The following is a 24,664-nucleotide window of genomic DNA, read 5'->3' as shown; positions in this document are numbered from 1 at the left end:
GTTTGTTTTTGTTTTTATTTTACAGGTCAGAATGTAGCAACAGGTCTTGAAATTGGAATCTCTGCTTCGTTGTAAGTGACCCCTGGTGAGTCAGAGGCATCCACATTACCTTGAGATGAAGCGGAATTGTTATAGCAGTAATGAAAATAGCAAGAAGAAACTTTTCAGACTTTCAGACTGATTTCTGAGAATCAAAATGGAATGTCTGAAGAAAGCAGAACATTGAATTTATACCATGACGAGAGCATGAAGGGTACACAGGGAGGTAATGACTCCCTCCTTTCTCAAGGGGAGGAGCCAGGATGGGGTGTGACACTTTCGGGGAGACAATTTTCCCATGGTTCTCTCACTTTTCTGCAAAAACTTGTGAGTGCTTTCACTCTGGGCTATCTTTTCAAGGATGTCTGGAGAACAAACAGCCTTGAAAGATAGAGATATTGTCTCCCTCTGGGACAGAGGGCAGATTTGTTTTCTGACCAGTATGATAATGTTTCCCTCTGGGGCAAAGGTTGGGCATGTTTGGGCATGTAGCCCCCTTGTAAGAGTGGGGATTTCCTAAGTTTGGGGTTCCTCAGCTGTGGCACAAGCCAACTAGTGCCCAGTAAACACCTGGACTCCCCTCCACATGGCCCCCATGATACTTGGGGGACAAGGAGAACCAATATGAATGTAAAACGCATGCTGCCTGCTGAGCCATGAATAATAAAGTCCATTGCCTTAGACCCACTGGTCTCAGGGCCCACCAGGATCTGTGAAATTGTAGCAGCCAGTGTGTAGCTTGCAAATCGGGTAAAGTCTCACACCCTTAATAGTTCTTGACCACACTAGACCCGGGATAGGGGACAATAGGCCATGTCCTAGGGATGGGAAATGGGATGGTCATCAAAGAGGAGCAGAGTCAGTGTTGAGAGGCTGTCAAGGACCTATGTAGAGAAGGACCACAGACCCCTTGGGAGCCTAGATCACCTGCAGAACACTTATTTTCATTGCAGGAAACACTACACTTCTGCTGTTTTCCTAACAACAGTTCTCGGCCAAGAACAAAATCACTTCCCCAGTGGCCTTTTAGAAATGTGAATAGGGAGGTTTTGGTGGTCAAAATAATAGCGCAGGGGTGGGGAAATCACTAATATACCACTATACATTGTCTGGGGACCAGGTGTGCTAAATGGTCACCACGAAGACTTGTCCTTCCCCAACTGACAATACCATCACTGATAAGAAACTCTAGTCTAGTGGAGTGTAGGCCTCCCATCAACAGCTACCTGCCAGGTGCAAGGAATTTTCCAGCAAAAGGATGCATGTCCTGCGCTGAGACTTTGCAAGCTCATAGCTAAAAGTCCCCTGTAGATGCCCTCTCTTTTCAGAGGCCTTTAAACTAATAAACATTCCCTTTGTGGAGGCCTTGACAACCAGAGCAGGAGTGGTGAAAGGGAAAGGGAAAGCCAGTCACTGGTACTTGAGTGGAACTGGACAGGGGTGAAGCACTCCCTACCACTCTACCATTTATCTGAACAGGCTTATTTTTATGAGGAATAGCTCATCAATAATTACTTAGGACTTCCCTGGTGGCACAGTGGTTAAGAATCTGCCTGCCAATGCAGGGGACATGGGTTCTGAGCCCTGGTCCAGGAAGATCCCACATGCCGCGGAACAACTAAGCCCGTGTGCCACAACTACTGAGCCTGCGCTCTAGAGTCCGCGAGCCACAACTACTGAGCCTGCGTGCCACAACTACTGAAGCCCGCACACCTACAGCCCGTGCTCTGCAACAAGAGAAGCCACCGCAATGAGAAGCCCGCACACCGCAACGAAGAGTAAGCCCCGCTCACCGCAGCTAGAGAAAGCCCACGCGCAGCAACGAAGACCCAACACAGCCAAACATAAAATATAATTATAAATAATAATAACATATCTTTTAAATGGTAAAACAAAAAAGTCTGGCATTAACTAGAAGCAGCTTCCATTACTGTGTGACGAATAGCAAAATAACACACATTTATTTCAATTCAGCAAGTATTTATTGAGTGCTTGCTACATGCAAGGCATTGTACTAGGTGCTGGAGAAATAAAAGTGGCTTAGATATGATCTTGGCTCACAAATATCTCACAACCCTCCAGGGAAAACACTTATACAACTAATTACAATAGAACATATTGAACCAGATATAGAATCTGTTCTTGCATAAATATTTTATTCTTGATATTCAATATCAATCATCCACAAAAAAGCCACAGAAAACTATTTTGGAATGTACAGACTAGTGTTTTTAGGATTACAGTGTTTCCTTCTAGTACAGTGTTCCTTTTGCAGAAATCAGAGAAAATGATGCAGCTCTTCATAAAGAAAAGTAGCTATTTCAGATGAGAATATGAGAATCAGAATGATTCAGCCTCAGTTGGGGAGGGGTGGGTAGAGGAAGAGGGTTGGTTATGAAAGAAGGGAAATCCACCTGTTTCTACTCTCCCTTCCTGAGGTTGTGTGTGGAAGAGCCAGAGGTGAGGCACGGCTAGGATATCTGGTGTAGCACAATGTCCACCTCTGAACATCGTGGCAGAGAACATCTCCTAGAGGCCCAAGAGACTCCTAAAATCCCACGTTTCTTTGCCTTCCATTTCAACTTAATTGTGGATATTCATCACTTACTCTCCCTTGATATGTAACTAAGACTGTGAGGTCTTTCAGTAGCATATGCTGACAATGGGAATGCATCTTCCTTTTAGGAAAAAGATAAATTTAAAACCCAAATTCCTGTTACATATAATGAACTAAAGTAAAATTGAGCAATGGCCCTTTCAAATAAAAACAGATTGATAAAAGGTAAGAAACATGGAAGACAAGCTTAAAGGAAACATAATTTAGAAGATCATTTCTTTTGACTTTATGGTGTTTCCGTAATCCTTGCAATATATGCTGTGCTCTACACTGGTATCTATGGATATTGACTGGGAAAAAAACCCATGCACATAAGTCACATATGTCCCAAAGCTCAAGCTATTTACATAGCTTGAGCTATGTAGAATAAAATGTAGAATAAAATCATTACGAATTAACAAAAATGGAGGGAAAAAACACACAGAAGTTTAGCCATGACCATGAATCAAGTTTTCTAATGAGAAGCTTCATCTGTAGTTTTAAAACCACCAGACATCTGAAAGAAAACATTATAACGAAATGGAAAATGAAGATTATACGATTCACACAAAGACCCAAAGATCAACATAGTTCAGTGAAAACTCTTTTTGTCTTCATTTCCTAATGAGAGTTGTTAGGAAAGGAGAGCTTGTAATTATGAAATATCCTCCAAATCAGAAACTTTGCTTCTTTTGCAAAATTGAATAATTCTTATATTACAATATCACTAACTGGGTGCTTTCTCTTTTTTCCTGCCCTTAAACATTTCCGTGTTTCATGCTCACACGAAAGTATGTATTCGATGTTTTCTCTGATACTTTTAGAGATCCAAACTAGAGATCCATATATGCAATTTATAGATGAATAAACTAAGGCTTACAAACAACTTGTATGCAATACTGTCTCCTACTGAAATAGGTACTTGGTATTAATTATTCTCTGTTTTAGTGTCTGTTACCCTAGGACCTGAGTGTGAAAAATAGTCAAGGGATCCTTCATTAATATACTTGTGTTTATTCTATTTTATTTTCTCATTGTAGGACAGTTCTCAAGTGCATATACCACATGGTAAATTGCATCCTCTTAGAATAACAATCATTATTTTTAAAAAGTCATCACATTTAAAAGAGCTAATCATCAAAATCCTTTCACAGTCACAATGAAGTGCAACAATGGTTTGCTTCCTCACAATTTCATCCATATGCCCATGAAAGAATGGGAGTAGATTTTAATTATGATTCGGTTCCCATTATTATTCAGCCAAATGAAAAGCTAACAGACTAGAATCATAGTATATTTTCTTCGACTGCACCATACCTGTTCCTTTTTAAATGGTAGGTATTTATTTGATAGGAATGCTAAAGTAATAAGAATAGTAAAATTCAAATCTTAGACATAAATTTCTAATTTTTTTCCTATGAAGTGCTATCTTTACTAATATTCTACCCTTTGTCCCCCTCTAGGTGAGGAAGTTCAAGCTCAAATATATGCTTAATACTTTCTCCCAAAAGAAACCATTCTTTAAAATTTTTAATATCCATTTAATCCAACTGTACAGCTCAATATATTTCTTTACAGACGATTTTTCACATAATTTAGCTCTATGACCTGGTCTGAAAAAAGATATAGGTATAAGTATGTGGTTTTTAATTATATTTCATAATTCTATTGAGTGATAGTTCTACTATTTTAATATCTCTCCCCAGAAAACTATGCTTTAAAAATCATAACTGTCATTTCTTTTTAAAACCAGACTGTAAAATATATGAACCAAATCAGAGTATTAACAGTGATGAGTATCATCAGAACTGAGCAGTTATTTACATGAGGAAATAAAATCATTTTTCAAATAAATATTTTCAAAACCTCTTTATGACTTTATGACTGAGTTGTATGTTTAGATAGATGCTGGGAATAAAGGGATAAGTTTTACCTGCACTCAGAAGAAAGATTCAGACTTTGAGGTAATTGGGGAAGGAGTTTTTCTGTTCCTCATAATCTGCAAATGCAGAAGCAATAAGTTCTGACTGGAAAGAGAGAGGTCTGGGATTCTTGTTCATGGAGGAAATATTTGAAAACATCCCAAGATCAGGACCTCTTCCTTTAAAATATGCCTGAAGGGTTCTGAAAAACTGAAGAGAAAAAGAAAATGTTCTATGTCATTTATCATTTAAACACTCCAAATACTCAAAGATGAGTATTTTTCCCCTCTCATTTTCCCCCCAAATTGACTTTAGAGCTAACCTAGGAGGCAGGAGGTGGAAACTCAGAAACACAAGCTGTGGCTCCTTCTCCCCTTCCCCCTCCTTTCTACCTGACATTTCAACTCTAAACAAAGATAATCCACCATTCTTGAATATCAATTATTTAACAGCCCACAGTGAGAAGATGCATTGCCCATCTCTGAGTACTGAAGTCAGAGATGAAATTGAACTCCACGGTGATCAGAGCTCAGGTGTCTCCTCTCCGATTGATGGTGAGATAGATCCCGGTCATTTCAGAGGTGGGGTTTTCAGCTGTGTATTCTGTGAATACACAGAAGCTGTGCAAAGTGCTATTTGATTGTTTTAATACTATATTGTTATATTTCACATCATTTTCTTTAGAAAAACTATATTTTGAAATCATAATGTCATCATGTTTACTGTATTTGGCATATTTTTAAAAGATAATTTTTACTAGTATTTTGAATTCTATTTCCTAGATAACGTTATGTTGAAAAGAATGCAGGTTGACTTTCAGTTTTTGCAATGGAGCTTTGCAAGTATTGGTTATGTGAGAATCTGTTTTGTTATCAGTTCAACCTAAGCTGTGCAAAACGTAATTCCCTGTTACACTCTTGATTCCGTATATATCAGTGTATTAGAAATTAAGGCTATGAAGTCAATGTGTATATAATATTTACAAATGTAATGTGCTATGTGTGTATAAGATCATTTCTAAATATAAATTTGTTTCTCCATACAGAAACAAGTGTAAATTGGCTAGAACACCGGCCACTAGGCTAGCAAAATTCTTCTCTGGTCCTGCTGGGGAATCTTCTCAGCCCTTGGCAGCCTCCTCTCCACCGTGCTCTCGCAGAGTGCAGTGTGCGTAACTCCAGGGAGGTGCCAATTTCACCCTGCAGCCTGGCATGTCCCAGTGGCTGTTCCCAGATCTCGGTTTCTAGGATTGTTGAGGGGCTTCCATTTTTCTTCGTTTCTCAACATGGCTCCGTGCACAAGCCATGGGCAACAGCCAGCAGCGGGAGTGCTTTGGGCATTGTGGAAGGAAGCTGAGTGAAAGGAAGGATCAGGGAAATGTCAATGGCCAGAGAGAGAGAGATTGAAGGAGGGAGAGAGAGGAGAAGGGAGGGCAAAAGTAGAAAAGAGAAAGAGGAAACATTTTTAAAGGGAGACAAGGAAGAAGAAATAGTATATTGGTTCACCTGAATTTTGCAGCCCTCTTTTTTTCCACATTCATTTCCTAATGAACCCCCCTAAAACCAATTATTAGCTTAAAGGAGTCCATGATAAGGAGAATGTTATACAGTGATAAACAAAGCAATTATGAATACAACCTAGAAAGTGAGTATGCCTTTTCATCTGAAAAAATTGCACTTTGTTGTCTCCAAAGAAACTGCAATTCTTAACAATAACAAAAAATGAAAAAACAACGAATCTTAAATTACTTTGTGTTAAGACAGTAGTCTTAAAAAAAAAAAAAGAAGAGAGAAAAGAAAAAGGTATACACCCCGAACTGAAAGATGCACCTTACACACAGGTCTGAGACAGACACACACCACACCAGTGTGAGTAGAGACTGTATCCCACCCCAAAGTGTGAAATGGAAATTAAACACACAGAAAGAGCTAATAAAGCTTACCTGGAGTTTGGTTTTGCCTGGCCCTGGTTGTTTACGCTGCCTACAATCTGCAAGGCGATTCATGGCTACTTATAACCAGTGGATCGGCTGCAGGTGGGAGTCATTGCCGTGAGCAGGGCGGCGGGTTGGGGGGGGGGAGCTCAAAAATAATGATTCTATTTTCATCCACAGCACAAAGACCCTTGAGAATCACATCTTCAGGCTTCTTCAGGGTTAACAGTGAAGCTATTTGTCCTAAATACAGCAGACTCTCCTCCAACCACTGAACATTTCATTTGGATGTTATAGAACACACAAGGCACTTCCACACAGCAAAATGGCTTTCTCCTTTTTCACTTTTAAGAGGTGTGTACACAGCAGCTGGAAATATGATGATGATTATCCCACCTAATAGAATGCTCTTTTGGAGCTATCAGCCTTTCAAATTAATCACATTTTTTAAACAGAAAATTCTATTGCAAGAGACAAAATTGCTCTTTGTGACCCATACCTTATATTTCTTCTTAGAATCTCAAGAAGCTTTACAAGTTTTAAATAGTGGTATGGTTAATCATAATACCCTTTCAAAATAGAGCAAAAAGATAGCATGTTTTGTGGAAAAAAGAAAAATTACCTTACCTATAGCATCCCCTTGGTAAATAAATGCCATCTGCAGAAAATTGTAGGGTTGAGAAACTGGACTTGATGAACTGAAGTTGCTTTGGTTCCAATAATTCAGAACAATCCAGAACAAGCTCTTTGTTGAGAAGGCTAGTAATCTGGACTGGAAATTAGAATACCTGGCTACAATCTCAGTCTTGCCATTTTGACCTTGGAAGGGTCATTGTGACCTTCATTTATTCATGCCTTTGTTTATTCAACAAACTTTTACTGAGTGCCTACTATGTGCCAGGCACTGCACAAGGCTTTGGGGATAAAATAGTAAGAATAATAAATAGATTCCCTGCCCTCATGGAATTAACAGATTAGTGGGCAAGACAGACATTAATCAAACCATTATATAACAAAGTGTATAAATATCAATGATGATAATTTCTATTGAGATTATGGCACTATGACAGGGTAGAACAGGTGGATTTGATGCAGTCTCAGGGATCAGGTAAGGCTTCTGTGAAGAAGTGACCTTATATCTGGTAGATGAGTAGAGTTACCTAGGCAACCTAGGGAGGACAGAGGCAGAAGAGTTTCAGACAAGGTGAACAACGGTACTAGACCTTGTGGCTGGAAGGAACATGGCACATTAATGCAACTGAAATTAAGTCAGTATCTGAGGAGTATAAGGAGTAAGGTGGGGGGCTGATGCAATTTGGGCCTTTAGAGGTAGTCAGATTATGATCTTTCTGCTGCAAACAATGCTAACTGATTGAAAAGTTTTAAGCATCCAAGTGACTTGATAACAGACTTGCAATTTTAAAAAGCTATTCTGGTTGCACTGTGGAGGACAGACCGAGCTAGAAAAGAGGGAGACCAGTTAGGTGGCTACTGCAATAGTCCAGGCAGGACAAGATGTTAACTTGGATTAGGGTGGTAGCACAGATGCAGAGTTGTGGATGGATCTGAGAGATATTTAGCAGGTACTGATAATGTACTGGATACTATCGGAGGCAGAGCTAAGGGGAAGAGAGTTTCAAGGCCAATCCCTAGGTCTCAGGATTATGCAGCTGAGCGGACTACAGTGCCATTAGCTGACACATCAAACACCGGCATGAGGAGATGAGGCTCATGAGTTCCAGGTGGGACACATTGAATTTGAGGAGCCTTGGAGATCTCCAAGTGGGGATGGGGAGTATACAATTGGATACACAGACCTGAATCTCAGAGGAGAGGTCTGGAAAGGAGATGTAACTATGGGAGTTGTAAATATGGCATGTAAAGGATGAGATTACCTCAGTGAAGATTAGCAAATGAGAAGAAAAGGTGACATAGGACTTGAGCTTTGAGAAATTTTAACATGAACCAGGCCTATACCAGAATCTATATGAAGGAGACCCTGGAGGTAGGGGGAAAACCAGGAGAGGATGGGAGCAAGAGAAGAAAATGTTTCAAGAAGGGACAAATTGGGTAAATGAGGACTTAAAAGGATCCATAGAGCATTAGAGATATTTGGGTAGATGGAGGTGAAGGTCAGATTAGAAGGGAGTCGATGGACAAGAAAGAGAGAATGAATCCATCGAGCTCTTGAGAAGTTCACCTGTGTGTGTGTGTGTGTGTGTGTGTGTGTGTGTGAGAGAGAGAGAGAGAGAGAGAGAGAGAGAGAGAGAGAGAGAGAGAGAGAGAGAGAGAGAGAGGGAGAGAGAGGCAGTACCTGGAGGGGGAAATAGAAATAAGAGAAGGTGTTGATTTTATTGTTAAGACTTGTGTCTGTTTAAATATCAGTGGTCAAGTGAGTAAATGAATACCCTGGAATTTCATTACATCAACTCTCCTTAAAACTCCAGGACTTTGGTACGGTTTGCAGGGCAGAAACAGACACAGATGTAGAGAACAAACGTATGGACACCAAGGGGGGAAAGTGGGGGGCGGGGGTGGTGTGATGAATTGGGCGATTGGGATTGACATGTATACACTAATATGTATAAAATGGATAACTAATAAGAACCTGCTGTATAAAAAAATAAATAAAATAAAATTCAAAAATTAAAAAAACAAAAACAAAAACTCCAGGGCTTTGAAGTTAAAGCACCTAATAATATTGAAGTATTAAGTGCTGAGATTATTAACACTGTAAACTCCTTAAACAGTGCTCACCTTTACGTTCCCCCAGTACCAGCATTGAGCCCAATGCATAGACAATGAACTTTTTAAATGGGAAACACTGAATAAATCAGAAAAGATTTGCATAACCATTTACCTATGAATAATTTCTAACTTTAGATCCATTTGTATAAAACCATAGCTCATTTGTTTTAAGAGCTCCCCATTTAAGAAATATTTATAGTTTCTCAAAAGAGCAATGGACTAAAAGTAACACACACATATTGTCATCTTGTTCACTAAGACTGGAGTTTTCCTGATTGTTAAAAGAAGTTATATATTTAAATAAAACGATTTTAAATTCTTGTAATTGTGTCTTAATTTCAAATCTCTGTCTTGAAAGGCAAAAGCTGATGACATTTTTTTCAGAATGTATCAACACAGCACTAAGTAGGTATTTTGCAATTATTCAGTTGATAAGCTCAATCAAAAGAGAGGAAAAAAACCCAGGAGAGTTCGGGTTCCCAAACCATTAATTTCTAGTCTAAATTGTCCCATTTGGCCTCTTCCTTAAATACAGTGTGTGTAAAAGTAGCAGTTGGGATATTCAGACTTCCACACCTAGATGCATCTGACTGAAGATCTTTGCTGGCATTTCTCAACCAGAAATTAAGAGGAAAATAGAGTACTCAGCACAGGACTTCCACATAAAAGAAATCCAATAAATATGTAGTGACTGAATCACAAACTTAATTAGATTATAAATTCAAACATAATGGTAGAACTACCATACGACCCAGAAATCCCACTACTGGGCATATACCCTGAGAAAACCATAATTCAAAAAGAGTCATGTACCACAATGTTCATTGCAGCTCTATTTACAATAGCCAGGACATGGAAGCCACCTAAGTGTCCATCGACAGATGAATGGATAAAGAAGATGTGGCACATATATACAATGGAATATTACTCAGCCATAAAAAGAAACAAAATTGAGTTATTTGTAAGTGAGGTGGATGGACCTAGAGTCTGTCATACAGAGTGAAGTCAGAAAGAGAAAAACAAATACTGTATGCTAACGCATATATATGGAATCTAAAAAAAAAAAAAAAGGTTCTGAAGAACCTAGGGGCAGGACAGGAATAAAGATGCAGACGTAGAGAATGGATTTGAGGACATGGGGAGGGGGAAGGGTAAGCTGGGCAAAGTGAGAGAGTGGCATGGACATATATACACTACCAAATGTAAAACAGATAGCTAGTGGGAAGCAGCCGCATAGCACTGGGAGATCAGCTCCGTGCTTTGTGACCACCTAGAGGGGTGAGATAGGGAGGGTGGGAGGGAGGGAGGCACAAGAGGTAAGAGATATGGGGATATGTGTATATGTATAGCTGATTCACTTTGTTATAAAGCAGAAACTAACACACCACTGTAAAGTAATTATACTCCAATAAAGATGTTAAAAATAAATAAAAATAAATTCAAACATAATGGTAAAGATGAGGAGAGGAATGAAGAGGATATTGTGGCAGGCACAGAGGAATTTTAAAACTATTGGACTGTTGGACTCTATAACCTATGCAAACCCTTCTTGTCCTTATTAGGAAAAAAAAAAAAAAGACAGAGCTGGTATAGCTATCTAGCTGTATCATGAACAGGGATGAGAATTTTACCTCCTTTTTCTTCCTTCTGGTCTGAGTAAGGGAAAGGGAAAATGACTGTTTATAGACTGCTTCCTCAGTGATGCTGAGAACTTCAGAGATAACAGAAAGGTTGCTTACATGACTAATAGAGTATGCGAGGCAGATTTCTGCTCACAGCAATCGTAACTGCTTTTTGTGGCAGTGGGCAGATTTCAGTTTGAAAATAGACTAAAGAGAAGAGGGGGGAAAAGGGATAAGGCTCTTGCCAAGCATAGTACAGAAGCAAAGAGAACCCACTGTTACCTCGATGGATGGGAGAGGCTCACCCCTCATATCCTGGTGCCACGTAAAGTTTCCAGATCCTGTGAGACCCTGGGGAGGTGAGGAAAGGTCCAGAAACTGCTGGAATTGGATCTTTGCTCCCCAACCCCATTCGGAAAGGGGCTTAGAGTCAGACAAGTTGGTTTTAAAAAACCCATGACATTCTCTAACACCTCCACAATACAGTTGACTGTTTGTTCCTTTCGGCAGTATCGGTACAGGGTAAGTACCTCTGACTGTAGGGAGTTGACCCTCAGAATTCTCTAGCTAGTCACTATGGAAAAATCTGTTTTATTCTTTGCTATCCTCTATTTTGTTTAAAAAATGTGAAAGGAGTATTTTGAAGAGAAAAAGAGATCTTCCTCCAAAAACATGTTACAGCTGTTTAGGGCCAGGGTGTGTGCCAATCCTAGAAGCCAAGGCCAAGTGGGGTGGCCATCCTTCCCTGAGAGCATTTGCTTTCAAGGCCAGCTTGGTCTCAAGGCCTCTGCTTTTGTCAGGTCTCCGTTATCATCAGCTGGGGCTTCAGCAGTGGCCTCCCTTCTTCCCAAGGTCCCTCCCCTGGTTGGTCTTCCTCCCTGCCACCAGCCTTCCGGAAACAAACGCCATGGGCTAGAGAGGGACAGCCAGCACATATCTTTCAATGCTGCCCCAAGTTCCAGCTATTTCTCCTGCAACTAAGACGAAGGAGTAGAGGCAACAAAAGGTAGAAATTAGGACAATCATGCTTAATCTGAAACCAGCTCGGAGACTCAGAGCAAGAAAATGGACATCTAGATTCACAAGGTGACTGAAGTATCAAACAAGCTCTCTCAGCCAGGGTTTGAGAACCAGATCCCAAAACCCTTGCCACCTCAGGCCACACTGGTATCTCCAAAGCCATAAATAAGTTAAGGATTTTTCCTGAAATATAAAAGGTTGAATCATTTCTTATGACTTTGCAAAAAGCTTTTCAGCAGGCAGTATGTTTTTGTAGCAGAGAGCCTGAGGTAGTTGGTAACAAGTTTGTTTTTGCAACTGACGCTGGTGGAGAGACAACAGGAAAAAAAGGTCACACAGCTCAAAAAAAGCTTACTAGCATCACATCCACCTCTAGTGGCTTCAGGATGCCCATAAGATAAAGTCTAAGCTCTTGACTGTGATGTAAAGACCCTCAATATGACCCAGTCCTACCATTCAAGCCATCTGACCTCTCTAATGAACACCACCCACACATATACCTCAGTGCCTTTGAACACACTGTTGTTTCTGCCTGGAATGCCTTCTCTAACCCTTGTGTGTTCTCAGAACTTCTCCCTGTCCTTCAAGGCCCACCTCAAATGTCACATCTTCTGAGAAAAAGAAACCACTTAGTTACTTCAACAGCTTTTACCTTGCTGAATTTGGATGATATTTGCTTCCACATGTCTCATTGTTCCAAGGTGAGCTCCTTCAAGTTGGCATCATGTCTTTTTTATCATTGATTCTTCAGAGTTTGGCATAAGGCCTGGCATAGACTAGGCCAGCATATCACAAATGCTTATAGAATTAATCATTCTTTAGGTAAAACTTGAGTTCAGATCCTTGCAATTTTCTTTTGAAATTTGAGCCTTGTTACATTTCTATTTTGTACTGTTCATCTAAAGATTTACATAGTGCCATATTTTAATAAGGAGGGAAGAGATAACTGTAGGTAGGCAATAAATATTTTTTGATTTGACTTGAATATTCAGTGGACTAGTAAAGTGTAAATTAACATTCAGTCTAGCTGTTGCACACAAACCAACGGAGACTGGAGTGTGGCACCTTTATGACCACACATGCCTTTCTATTTAAATTGTTCTGGAGCTGAGGCCACAAGCCAAGGAATGTGGGCAGCCACCAGATGCTGGAGAAGGAAAGGAACAGATGCTTCCCTAGAGTCTCCAGAGGGAGCATGGCCTTGTCCACACCTTGATTTTGGCTCAGTGATACTGATGTCAGACTTTTGGCCTCCAGAACTGTGAGAGAGTAAATTTCTGTTGTTTTAAGCCACCCACTTTTTGGTAATTTTTTACAGTAGCCATTGGAAACTAAGACAAGGAATGTCAAGATGTCAGGCCAATCACAAAGGAGAAAGACCCATAACTCACCACAACTGCTTTAGCCTCTACTGAATACATTGCACCATGGAGAGACCTAGAAGCAGTCTCTATTCCCTTTTAAGAAAGGTGAAGCTTCTTCTGTCTTCCAGTTCACAATACAAAGTGGATTTGGGTTGAAATGTCTATTATGGACCTGAGGTTCTACATGAGGAAAACTATACTATAAAATGTCTTTTTGATACGAAAGGGATAAGAAAAGTTTCCATCTTAGACTATTAAATTAGATAAGACCCCACCCCTGAGTTACATAATTTTGTAATGGACCTCATATTTTAACCCACTGATAAAATTATTCAAACACCTGGAAGAAACACCATTCTTAAAATACCACCTAAATTTCCAGGTACATATTTTGCATGATAAAGGGAGTAGTTTCAGAAAAGGGGAAAAATTGAGGACAATTCAGATGGGTATTTCTTTGGATATATTGGGACATAATGGGCAAATGATTCCTTTTCTTCGTGCTATTCATCAATTATGAGCTCTGAAATAGAGCCAGTGAGTTTTTATTTTAAAAAAAATCAACAAACCCCTCTCCCTAAAATAATCCCCCCCCCAAATCGATGGTTAGTTCCTAGTATTCTGGGAGCTCTTTAGTTCTCTAGGTGCATAAAGTGTTATACAATTATTTTAAACAAAATAAAATAAATAGCAGACCTTTACTCTTCAAAAGTGCATTCTGTAAGTCTAGCCCTGGGGAAACTCCCAAGAAATCTCAGGAGCAGAGATGATGTCATCTTAATCCTCCAACAATAATGTGCTTCCAAGTGGCAGTGAGGACGTTCTAGGTTTCTGCTAAAAATACTACCTCCTGACTTCCGTCTTTAAAAATTCTACTTCTAAAAATTGGGTTATTTGAGGTTTTATGATTGAGTTGTAGAAGTATTTTATATATTCTGAAAACAAATCCTTTATAGAAATATGTTTCTCTGTCTGTGGTTTGCCTGTATACTTTCTTAATGATGTCTTTTGATGAGCAGAAGTCTTCAATTATGATGAACTATAATTTAACAATTTTTTTTTGGCTGCGTTGGGTCTTCATTGCTGCACACGGGCTTTCTCTAGTTGTGGAGAGCAGGGGCTACTCTTAGTTGCTGTGCATGGGCTTCTCATTGTGGTGGCTTCTCTTGTCACGGAGCACGGGCTCTAGGTGCGCGGGCTTCAGTAGTTGTGGCACATGGGCTCAGTAGTTGTGGTGCACGGGCTTAGTTGCTCCACAGCATGTGGGATCTTCTCGGACCAGGGATCAAACCCGTGTCCCCTGAATTGGCAGGTGGATTCTTAACCACTGCACCACCAGGGAAGTCCCCTATAATTTAACAATTTTTAAATTGTCGTTGCTTTCTTTAAACTAACTATGCACATTTGCCTACCATCACATCTCAAAGTTTTCTCCTATATTTTCTTCTAGAAGCTTTATAGTTTAGCTTTTACATTTAGGTTTATGATTCATCTCAAGTTAGTTTTGTATATGATGTGAGGAAGGGTCCAGGCTTATCTTTTTTCCCATATAAGTATTCAGTTACTCCAGAACTGTATGTTGAAAAGATTTTCTTTTCCCATTGGAATGTTTTGGAACCTTTGTCAATAATCAATTGACCATAAACACGTGGGTTTATTTTTGAACTCTTTGTTCTGTTCCACTGATGTACTTACTACTTATCTATCCTTTTGCCAATACCACACTGCCTTGATTACTGTAGCTTTATAGTAAGTCTTGAAGTCACGTATTGGTGTGATTCTTTTCCAAAATTGTTGTGACTATTTGAAATTGTTTGCTTTTCTATATACATTTTAGAATCAGCTTGTAGAGTTTTAGAATAATAGCCTGCTGGAATTTTTATTGAGATTGCATTTAATATATATATCATTTTGGAGAAGAATGACATCTTAAAAATAGTGAGTCTTCCAATCAATGAATATTATCTCTCTTTATCTTAGGGCTTTAAAATTTTCCCTAAGCAATATTTTGTAGTTTTTGGTGGAGAGGCCTTGTACATATTTTTATTTATTCCTAAGTATCTTATAATATAAATGGCATTTTATAAAAATTATTTTACAGTTGTTTGATATTTGAATATGGAAAATATTTTTTGTATATTGACCTTAAATTCTGTGACCATACCAGTCCTAGTAGTTGATTTATATATTCCTGAGGACTTTTATAAATTACTGGATTTGATTTGCTGGTATTTCATTAAGAACTTTCACATTTATGTTAACAAGGAATGTTGGTCAGTAACTTTTTGTAATTTCTTTGTCATGCTTTGATATCAGGCTATGCTTGCCTCATAACATGATTTGGGAAGTGGTCCCTCCTCTTTTATTTTCCAAAAGAGTTGTCAACATTGGTGTTACCCAATGTTCAACAGAATTAAAACTTCAATACAATTCACCACTGAAATAATCTGGGCCTGGAGTTTTCTTTGTGGGAAGCTTTAATTTTTCTAAGTCAGGTTTATTAGCATGTAACTTATATATCCTTTTTAGTAAAAAGTTCCACAAATTTTGTATAGCTATGTAACCACCATCACAATCAAGATTTAGAACATTTCCATCACCCCCAAAATTCCCCTTAAGCCCCTTTGGAGTCAGTTTCCCTGTAACCACTCTTATGTTTTCTGTCACTACAGTTTTTCCTTTTTCTCTCATATAAGTAGAATCACACAATATGGCATGTTAGCATACTGCACTTAAGAGTCATCAATATTATTTCACATATCAGCTGTTCACTTCTTTTCACTTGCCAAGTAATATTCTATTTTATGGATGTGCCATAAATTTTCTATCCATGCACCAGTTGACAGACACTTGGTTTGCTTCCATTTTGGGGAAATTATTAATAAAGCTGCTATAAATATCTACATACAGGTCTTTGTTTTGACATAGGTTTTCATTTCTTTTGAGTAAACATATGGAAGTGGTATTGCTGGTTCATATGCTAAAGGTATGTTTCACTTTCTAAGAAATTGCCACACTGTTTTCTAAAGTGACATTCTCTTTTGCATTCCCACCAGAAATGTATGAGAATTCTAGTTGCTTCAAATCTTTACCAGCACTATTGCCAGTTTTTGAAAATTTTTATTTTAGGCATTGTGGTTATAATTAGCATTTTTCTAGTGACTATGTTGGGCATCTTTTCACGTACTTAGTTTGTCACCCATGTATCTTCTCTGGTGAAGTGTATAAGTATTTTGCTCATTATAAATTTAGTTGTTTTCTTGTTGGTGAATTTTGAAAATTCTTTATATATATTTTAGATACAAGTTCTTTATCAGATGTATGTTTGGTTTTCTCCCACTTGCGAATTGTGTTTTCGTTTTCTTAACACTGTTTTTGAACAGTGTTGAAGTTTTTATTTTTGATGAAGTCTAATTCATCAATTTTTGTCTTTTATGATTTGGGCTTTAAAAATATTTAAAAATTTCTATTTTAATTTCTCCATTTGCATTCTAGCTATATCTCTTTGAATTATTATTTTAATGGTTGCTTTAGGGATTATAATATGTAATCTTACACATAGGGAACCACAGGGAATAATACTTCCAAATTAGCTGGGGTCAATTATAAAAAGAAAAACTTCAATTATTTCTGAAAGTTTTTCTAAATGTATTAATCTATTTTGTAAATATAATAACTGGACCATAATTAAAATTTCTGTTATATAAAACTCCAATATATACAAAAGTAAGGAGAAAAGAATAATGCAAGTCCATGTACTTATCACTCAGCTTCAACAATTATCAACACATAGGAAATTTTGTTACAGACATAATTTTTGTTGTTGTTAAATCAGGATTTTGAATTATCTTGGGTCACTGTTATGATTACTCATTTGAAAAAATATTTAACAAATTTCTACCATGTAAAATATGCATTGCTAAGTGTGGGACTACAAATAGGTGTATGGAAAGGGACACGATCCCTGCCTGCTAGGAGCAAACAACCTATATGGAGAAACAGCATGGTGTGGTGGAGTTTCAGAACCAAATTTAACCATGTTCAAAACTGGACTCTGCCATTCTCCTGGGCAAATATTATTTAATCTCTCTGCACCTCAATTTCCTCATCTGTGAAGTAATCCTACTTTGCAGTGTTGTTGTAAGATTTAGAAATGATACATATAAAGGGCACCTGACATGTAGATGCTAAATAAATGTCACTATTATTAAGAACTGCACATAATGTGACCTAATGTGATGATTCCCATAGGATATGAAACTATGACAGCAAGAGCTAGAAGTAGGGATAAGAAGATTAGTCCTGACTGGCAATTGGGAGATTTTTACGGAGAAAATTTTGACAGCAAAGATGTGGGAGGAAGAAGTTCTTGAGCAAAGGCAGCGAAGTAGCAAAAGGAAGAAGACAAAGGAGATGCAGTAGCCAAGTTTGTGTGTGTGTGGCAGACTTGGCTCATTGTTTCCTTTTATCCCTTTTGTTATGGGTGGAATTGTGTTCCCCTCCCCCCAAAGTTTCACATGTTGAAGTCCTTACCCCCTATCAGCTGGCACATTGATCTTGGACTTCTCAGCCTCCAGAACTTGAAGAAATAAATTTCTGTTGCTTAAGCCACGGGGTCTGTGGAATCCTATTATAGCAGCCCAAGAAGTACACCTTTCTTCTTAGATGTTGTTTGGGGTAGCACAAACCCAGCTTAAAAACTTGATTCCGCCATCTCCCTTGCATTTCTTCAGTGGTGATGTGATATTACTCTGGCCTGTGAGCTGTAAGTGGAAGTCCCTGAGAGTGGGAAAGGGAGAGAGGGAGAATCCTTTCCAAATAAAAGGCACAATTCCTTTTGCTCCTTTCCCCTCCTTCCTGGAATGGAAATATCATGCAGCCACGGTCTTGTTATGAAAGCCACACATTAAGGATGGAGAACAAATGCGATAGAAGGAACTTTGGTTCTTGATGACTTCATGGGGTCTTATCTTGGACTCTCTACCTGAAAATTTGATTGTTTAAGCAACTATTTCTCAGGCTTCCTGTTTCTTGCAAACTCATCCTAACTGAAACAGCCTGTGTGGGGAGGAGATGGGTGTCTTTAGGAAACGGTAGGAGAGAAGGCTGGAAATGGATCAAACTGTCAAGGAGTTCAGACTGTTTCCTATCAAACATGGGGGAAGATTAAAAGGTTTTGAAAAAGAGTGTGATAATGCTAAATTGCTGTTTAAAAAAGGATTAATGGGAATATGCAGGATAAAAAGGAAGTGGGTGAGACAATGAGAAGATCATTTGTGAAGCTGCTGCAAAATTAGGAATACTAGTAATGATGGTCTGAATTAGGGTGGGAGCCAGAAAAGAGTGAACTAATGTAAGGGTGGCCCTAAAGTGCTGGACTCTTCAGGGCCTGTGGTATGCAAGGAGGAACTAGACGGTGGGCAAAGGAGACATGATCAAAATGAGTGGGGGTTCAACTTTAGTAGCTGGAGGATTTAAGAGAAATTTGGAAACTGAAAGGAGTTGTTAATTAGGGAGGGAGAGAAATCATAAGGTTAAATTTCAACAATGAGTTGCAACTGAATTTGTTTAGTTTGGAGAAAACTAGAGATTGGAGAGCTGGAAGAAAGCACCTATCATTTCTTGTACACAAAGGTGTCAGATGCATTTGGTTCATTATCTCATTTAATGGTAATATTTAAAATAATATTATTGTCACAATTTATGGATGAGGATACAGTCTCAGGGAGGCTAAATACATTACCACTGATTCAGAAATACTTAGATATGGAACTGAGGGAGCAAGTCTGTCTGACCTGGTGAATCATCAACCAAGAATATAACACTGAAGTCACAGATGAAATCTCTAAGGGAAAATATAGAAAAAGTAATAAGGAAAGCTGTGGGCATATCATTGGAAAAATTTTTTCCAAAGCAAAAAGGAGAAACTAGTATGGTCAGAAAAGATTTTCAGAGAGTAGGAAGTGAACTAGTATTGATAATTACATATTGCAGAACTCAGACAGTCTGGTTTGAATTCTACTACGGGCAAATTGCTTAATTTCTCTGAGACTATTTCTTTTCTTGTAATGGAGGATAATAATCCTCCCTCTAAAGGTTTTTATGGAGAATGAAATGAGAAACTGAACGTGAATGTGTCTGGCATGGATTCTGGTACAACAGGTACTTAGTGAACGTCTGCTGAAAGAATGAAGTATAGGTAACAAGGTGGTCTGTAGAAAACCCACAATATGGTCTGGAATGTTTTTATTAAAAGAAATTGCTTATACTTTTTAGTTTTTCTACGACTTGTTTCTTTTCTTTCAAAGTTGAATTACAGAGTATGTTTCTGATTAAGGATTCCAGTTAGTTGCATTTTGGCACCTAAAGGTCTTACTGCATTTTAGTCTCACTGGAACAATAAAAAAAAGTTAATTTAAAACTATAAGGTACTGCAACAAGACAAGAAAGAACAAAATGGAGATTCAGAAAATCCATTCTCCACTCGGTACGCTGTAGTTAAGGTACCTAGGATCTTGGGGAAAATGAAAATTAAGATAGGCTATTGGCTGGCAGCAACTTAAGACATTTTGGTTGTGTTCATAATATGCTACACACAGGGAGTCAGGCAAGGTCCCACTTCAAATCTAACACAGAAAGAGGCTTGTCTACCACATCCAATTAGCTGCTAACCCCTACCGAGTCCCCTTACATTGTTTCACTCTTTTTTTGGCTCCCAACCTAGTTTAAATCATCATTACTAGTATTCCAAATTTTGTAGCAGTTTTATAAATGATCTCCTTCTCCTTGCCTCACCTACTTCCCTTCTATACTGCGTATTTTACTCCCATTAATTTTTTTACACACAAAGATTTTACAAACTTCAGTATCAGAAAAGAACTCCTCAATGCTGGCTCTACCAGTTTCATTCCTGTCTACCCTACCCAATAGATCACAGCTGAAGGATTGTAAGTCATGACATTTAAGGTGCCCTACTCAATTCCTTTGGTCATTAAATGTTTCTAACAATAAGCCAGCTTGGAGCGAGGCATTATTTCTGTACCCCAAGAAGGCTATCAGGGAAACAATGCCTCACGTATATTTTCATGTTTCTGCATGGTTTGGCTTCCTGAGCAAAGGAAATTGACATGTTATAACGACATGTCTCCTTTTCCCAGAAACATTTACTCTCCAGTGCTCTTCTTCCCCTTGCCTCCTGTTTGGTGGAGCCACACGCTTACATTTTATGGGAAGATGAAACCTGGAGCCGACTGTTTACATTCTAAAAGACTGTAAAACATTTGGGAACAAAGGCTTTACTTCCTCTCTCAGGAGGGGAAGAGGGCAGCATGTAGCTTATATAAACTCCCAGATTTATAATTTCAGAGTTCCTTTCCTGTGGTGCAGAACAAAACAGAAAACCATATTTGAACATTCAGGGTTCACCTGGCCCTTCTCACACAGCCCTCAAGGGGGAAGAATGGGGCAAGGGGAACTGCTGTGGTTATTGCTTTAAGTAATAATAGTTGGTTCCTGATCCAGAAACCTCATTTTTTTGCTTTCAGGATAATATAAATATAGATATTAAAACCTATTAAAGACAACCTCAAAGGCTTACAAAAATATATTCTAAACTAAGTTTCTTCAGAAGGGGGTTGTGTACATTCTAAGTGGTGTGCAAGGCACCATGTTGGGATGTGGGAGGAAAACAATTCGTTTTCATGTTTTTAATCTAACAAATTAATGTACCAGCATTTTATACATGAATTGATACCAATGCTCTCACTTACTCAGCCTTCTTCATAGCTGATCATACATAGAGCGTGAGATATACTCTGAGAGAAGAGTGGGAATTCTACAGTTTGTTGGAGGATGACAGGGCACCCCACTAGTTTTTTTCATTCACTTGTTTAAGCATATTGTGACATGGTAATATCTATGAGCCAGTTAAAATCCATACATTATAGTAAGTATTTATCACATTATCTAGTTTTAACTAACATAACTATCACAAAATGAATAAGCAGCTTAAAAATATACCTTACTAGACACTACTCCTTACAACAAAATTTGAAAATAATACCATTAATGCAAACCAACAAAAGAAAATTTACCAGTGTCTACACTTCTACTCTTTTGTCAGGCTCATTAAGCATTAAAAACAACAGGGACCTCCCTGGTGGTCCAGTGGTAAAGAATCCGCCTTCCAATGCAGGGGATGCGGGTTCAATCCCTGGTCAGGGAACTGAGATCCCACATGCCACGGGACAACTAAGCCCACGGGCCACAACTACCGAGCTTGCGTGCCTCAACTAGAGCCCACGTGCTCTGGAACCCGTGCACCACAACTACAGAGCCCATGCGCCCTGGAGCCTGTGCACCACAACTAGAGAAGAGAAAACCCGCATGCCACAACTAGAGAGAAGCTCACGTGCCGCAGCGAAAGATCCCGCATGCCTCAACTAAGACCCAACACAGCCAAAAATAGATAAATAAATAAATAATAAATCTTAAAAAAAAGAATTAAAAACAATAATTTAACCATATCTGATAAGTTATTCCTCTATTAAAATTACATATATTAATTCCTATATACAATAAAATTATATGTAAAAGTTACATATAATTAAAGTTTACATATTATTATAGTAGTATTATGTTTATGGGGGTAAAGTTCAAACTTTTTTAATAAGGGTGTGCAATCAAAAAAGTTTGGAGATCACTGTCCAAAACAATCATATTTCCTTTTACAGTACTCTGTGAATCTGTAATTTATATATGTAACTAAACCTTTTATTTATTCTTCTTAAAAATTAGCTAGAACAAAGATTTTTTAACTGCAGTGAATGTTACACATTCTTAGTTTAAAATGCAACTATATTGCACGCTTTGGTGTTCTAAAAAGAGTAAACCAAGTTCCTTTCTTAACTAAATTCCTTTTTTCTCCAGTAGGTCAAACGTTTTATAAAAAGGTTTTCTTCCTTTCTCCTCCATCCCTATCTTGTATCACTTTCTTAAGGGCAACCAACCATCTCTGTAATGTCTACCACATAAAATACTGTTATTTCCTGGAAGCCAGGGAACAAAAAGAGTGTGAATCATGAAGTTTCCTCTTCAAACACCTTCTAACTAAATATCTGTAATTCCAGAGTAAAAAGGCCTTTATTGTTTCAGTCAAATCTTACACTCCAGTCCCTAGATCATTCTAGCTGTTTTTCTCAACCTTCTATAGTTCTTTATCAGAATGGCACAAATACTAAGGGTAAAAAGCATAATGATTGAATCTTTTTTAGCATGTGAACATACCTTATAGAACTATTTGATACTGAAGGATAGGTTGATTTACATACATGGATATTCAAATGAGCACACAACTGCAAAACCTGAAGATTTCCATTTACACAGTATACTATGATTTAAGCACATCTAGGAAGTCTAATGAAACTCAATTCTTTCTCCAAACATATTCAAGAGAAAAGCAAATCACCAGAAGTAGTTTTAAAAGTTCAATTTTAATATTTTATGTAATGTTGTTTCAGTTGATCATTACTCTTGACCTATACCCAGTATGAACTTATATCTATTAAGTACAGTAAAATGTTTCCACTCACTTGATAAGGTAAGCTAGTCTACTACTCCTTAATTTCAGGCCATATCCAAGTTCTAACTGTTCAAAAGAAACAAGAAAGAACAAAACAATCTCTAAACTAATTATAATCTCACACACACACACACACACACACACACACACACACACACACACTAACCCAGGGATGGGAGACTGTTTTCATCTCTAAGGGTTGTTTAAAATTCAGTCCAAGAATTGAGGGGCTTTTCTTTCCCTGAAATATTTTATATTTATCAGCTCTTTCAATTAAAACTATGGAATAAATATTATTTAAGCACAGCAATTATGAAAAAGACTTTAGTTCCCTAATACTGCATGGTAGGCATACTTCTAAAATGGCCCCCAAGAGTCTCACTCTCTAGTGTATACACCTTGTATCATCCATGCCTCTTGAGTGTGAGCGGACAATGTATATATGGGAATATGATGTTACCTTATATGGCAAAAAGGATTCTGCAGGTATAATTAAGGTTGACCTTGAGTTAATCAAAAGAGAAACTATCTCAAGTGGATCTGAGCTGCTAACAAGAGACCTCTAAATCTGGGTCTAAAGGTCAGAGACAAAGGAAGTTAAAGAGATTCAAAATGTGAGAGGAATTCTCCTGCTGGTCTTGAAGGAGTAAACCAACCTTTTGTGGAGGGCTACACAGCAGGGAAAGGCCCAGGGAGCTAAGAAGTTGACAGCCAGCAAGAAAACAGGAACCTCCACCTGTAACAACCTGAATGAGTCTCAGATGGGACTGCAGTCCTGTTACCTTGATTTCAGATGTCTGATTCTGAGCAGAGAACCCAGCTGGTCTGTGCCCAGACTTCTGACCTACAGAACTGTGAGTAAATAAATAGGTGTTGTTTTAAGCTGTTAAATTTGTAATCTATCTATCTACCTACCTACCTATCTATCTTACAGAAAGAAAGGGAAGATGAAGTGGGAATTGATTAAAGAAAAACTAGTGGGAAAGGCCTATGAGGCTTTCATGCTGTTCACTCTAGTGGCCTCCACGTTGGGTGGTTTCAAGATAATCCTCTAAGTATCCAAGGAAAATATCAATATTAAAGCTTCTAGTTGCATATTTCTCATCTTTAAACATTTACCCTTTGGGGTATATTTAATAATATACACAATGTTAACACATGCAGATAATTTATAAATGTTCATATATTTAGAGATGCTGGTTAAAATAATTTAGAAAACACTGTTCTAATCAATGTGTAAGAAGACACTAATCCCTCAAAAGATGTCCTACCCCATTTGACTCCTGTCATCCATTCTATAATAAAGTTTAGATCTATACTAAATTCTCAAATTATGTAGTGTCACTTTAGTATCTCGTAATCCTAAAGACAGCCTTTCTAGTTGCTTCTAGGAGCTCTAACAAGTTAAATTTTATTGACTAAAGCAATGTTTGAGGCACTTGTTAAAACAGAATCCCAGGTCTCCTCTCTACAGATCAAATTTAGTAGTTCTAAGATGACCAGGGAATCTGTTTTCAAAAAATGTCTAAATTATTCTCCTGTAATTTGGGAAATGGGGCACCCAGAATATATATTAAGTTAGCATAAGAAAAGTGGAAAGCACGGTCTCTGGGAGAAACATGACTGTGCAATTCTTTAAAATAGAACGTGAACCATAAAATGTCCATACAAATGCATATGGGAAGCTACAAGATATCAAGTTGGGAAATACTAGAAATTATCTTGCTTCCAATATTTACCTGTGATGTATCTTGTTTATCATGTCGCATGCTTATGCATTCAAACTTCTGAAATGCTAGACATGCTATAAAGAAATCATTTTAAGGGTTTTTCCTGAGAT

At 38.2% G+C, this 24,664-nt stretch overlaps 1 protein-coding gene across 1 annotated transcript; it reads right to left on the bottom strand.

The window, feature by feature from the left end:
* Nucleotides 1-1,830: 1,830 nt before the first annotated feature.
* On the bottom strand, nucleotides 1,831-24,622 carry LOC309631249 (uncharacterized protein C2orf66). Its single transcript, XM_082397484.1, is given in 4 exon segments — nucleotides 1,831-4,767; nucleotides 5,788-5,867; nucleotides 5,870-5,965; nucleotides 5,968-24,622. Coding segments are annotated over 4 exon segments (408 nt in total). The 5' UTR covers nucleotides 6,020-24,622; the 3' UTR covers nucleotides 1,831-4,587.
* Between the last annotated feature and the right edge of the window lie 42 nt (nucleotides 24,623-24,664).

This window comes from Balaenoptera borealis (assembly GCF_965194805.1).
Source record: "Balaenoptera borealis genome assembly, chromosome: 6".
Classification (NCBI taxonomy): domain Eukaryota; kingdom Metazoa; phylum Chordata; class Mammalia; order Artiodactyla; family Balaenopteridae; genus Balaenoptera; species Balaenoptera borealis.
Note: the sequence above shows the minus strand (reverse complement) of the source record. Positions and strands in the feature narration are given on the sequence as shown.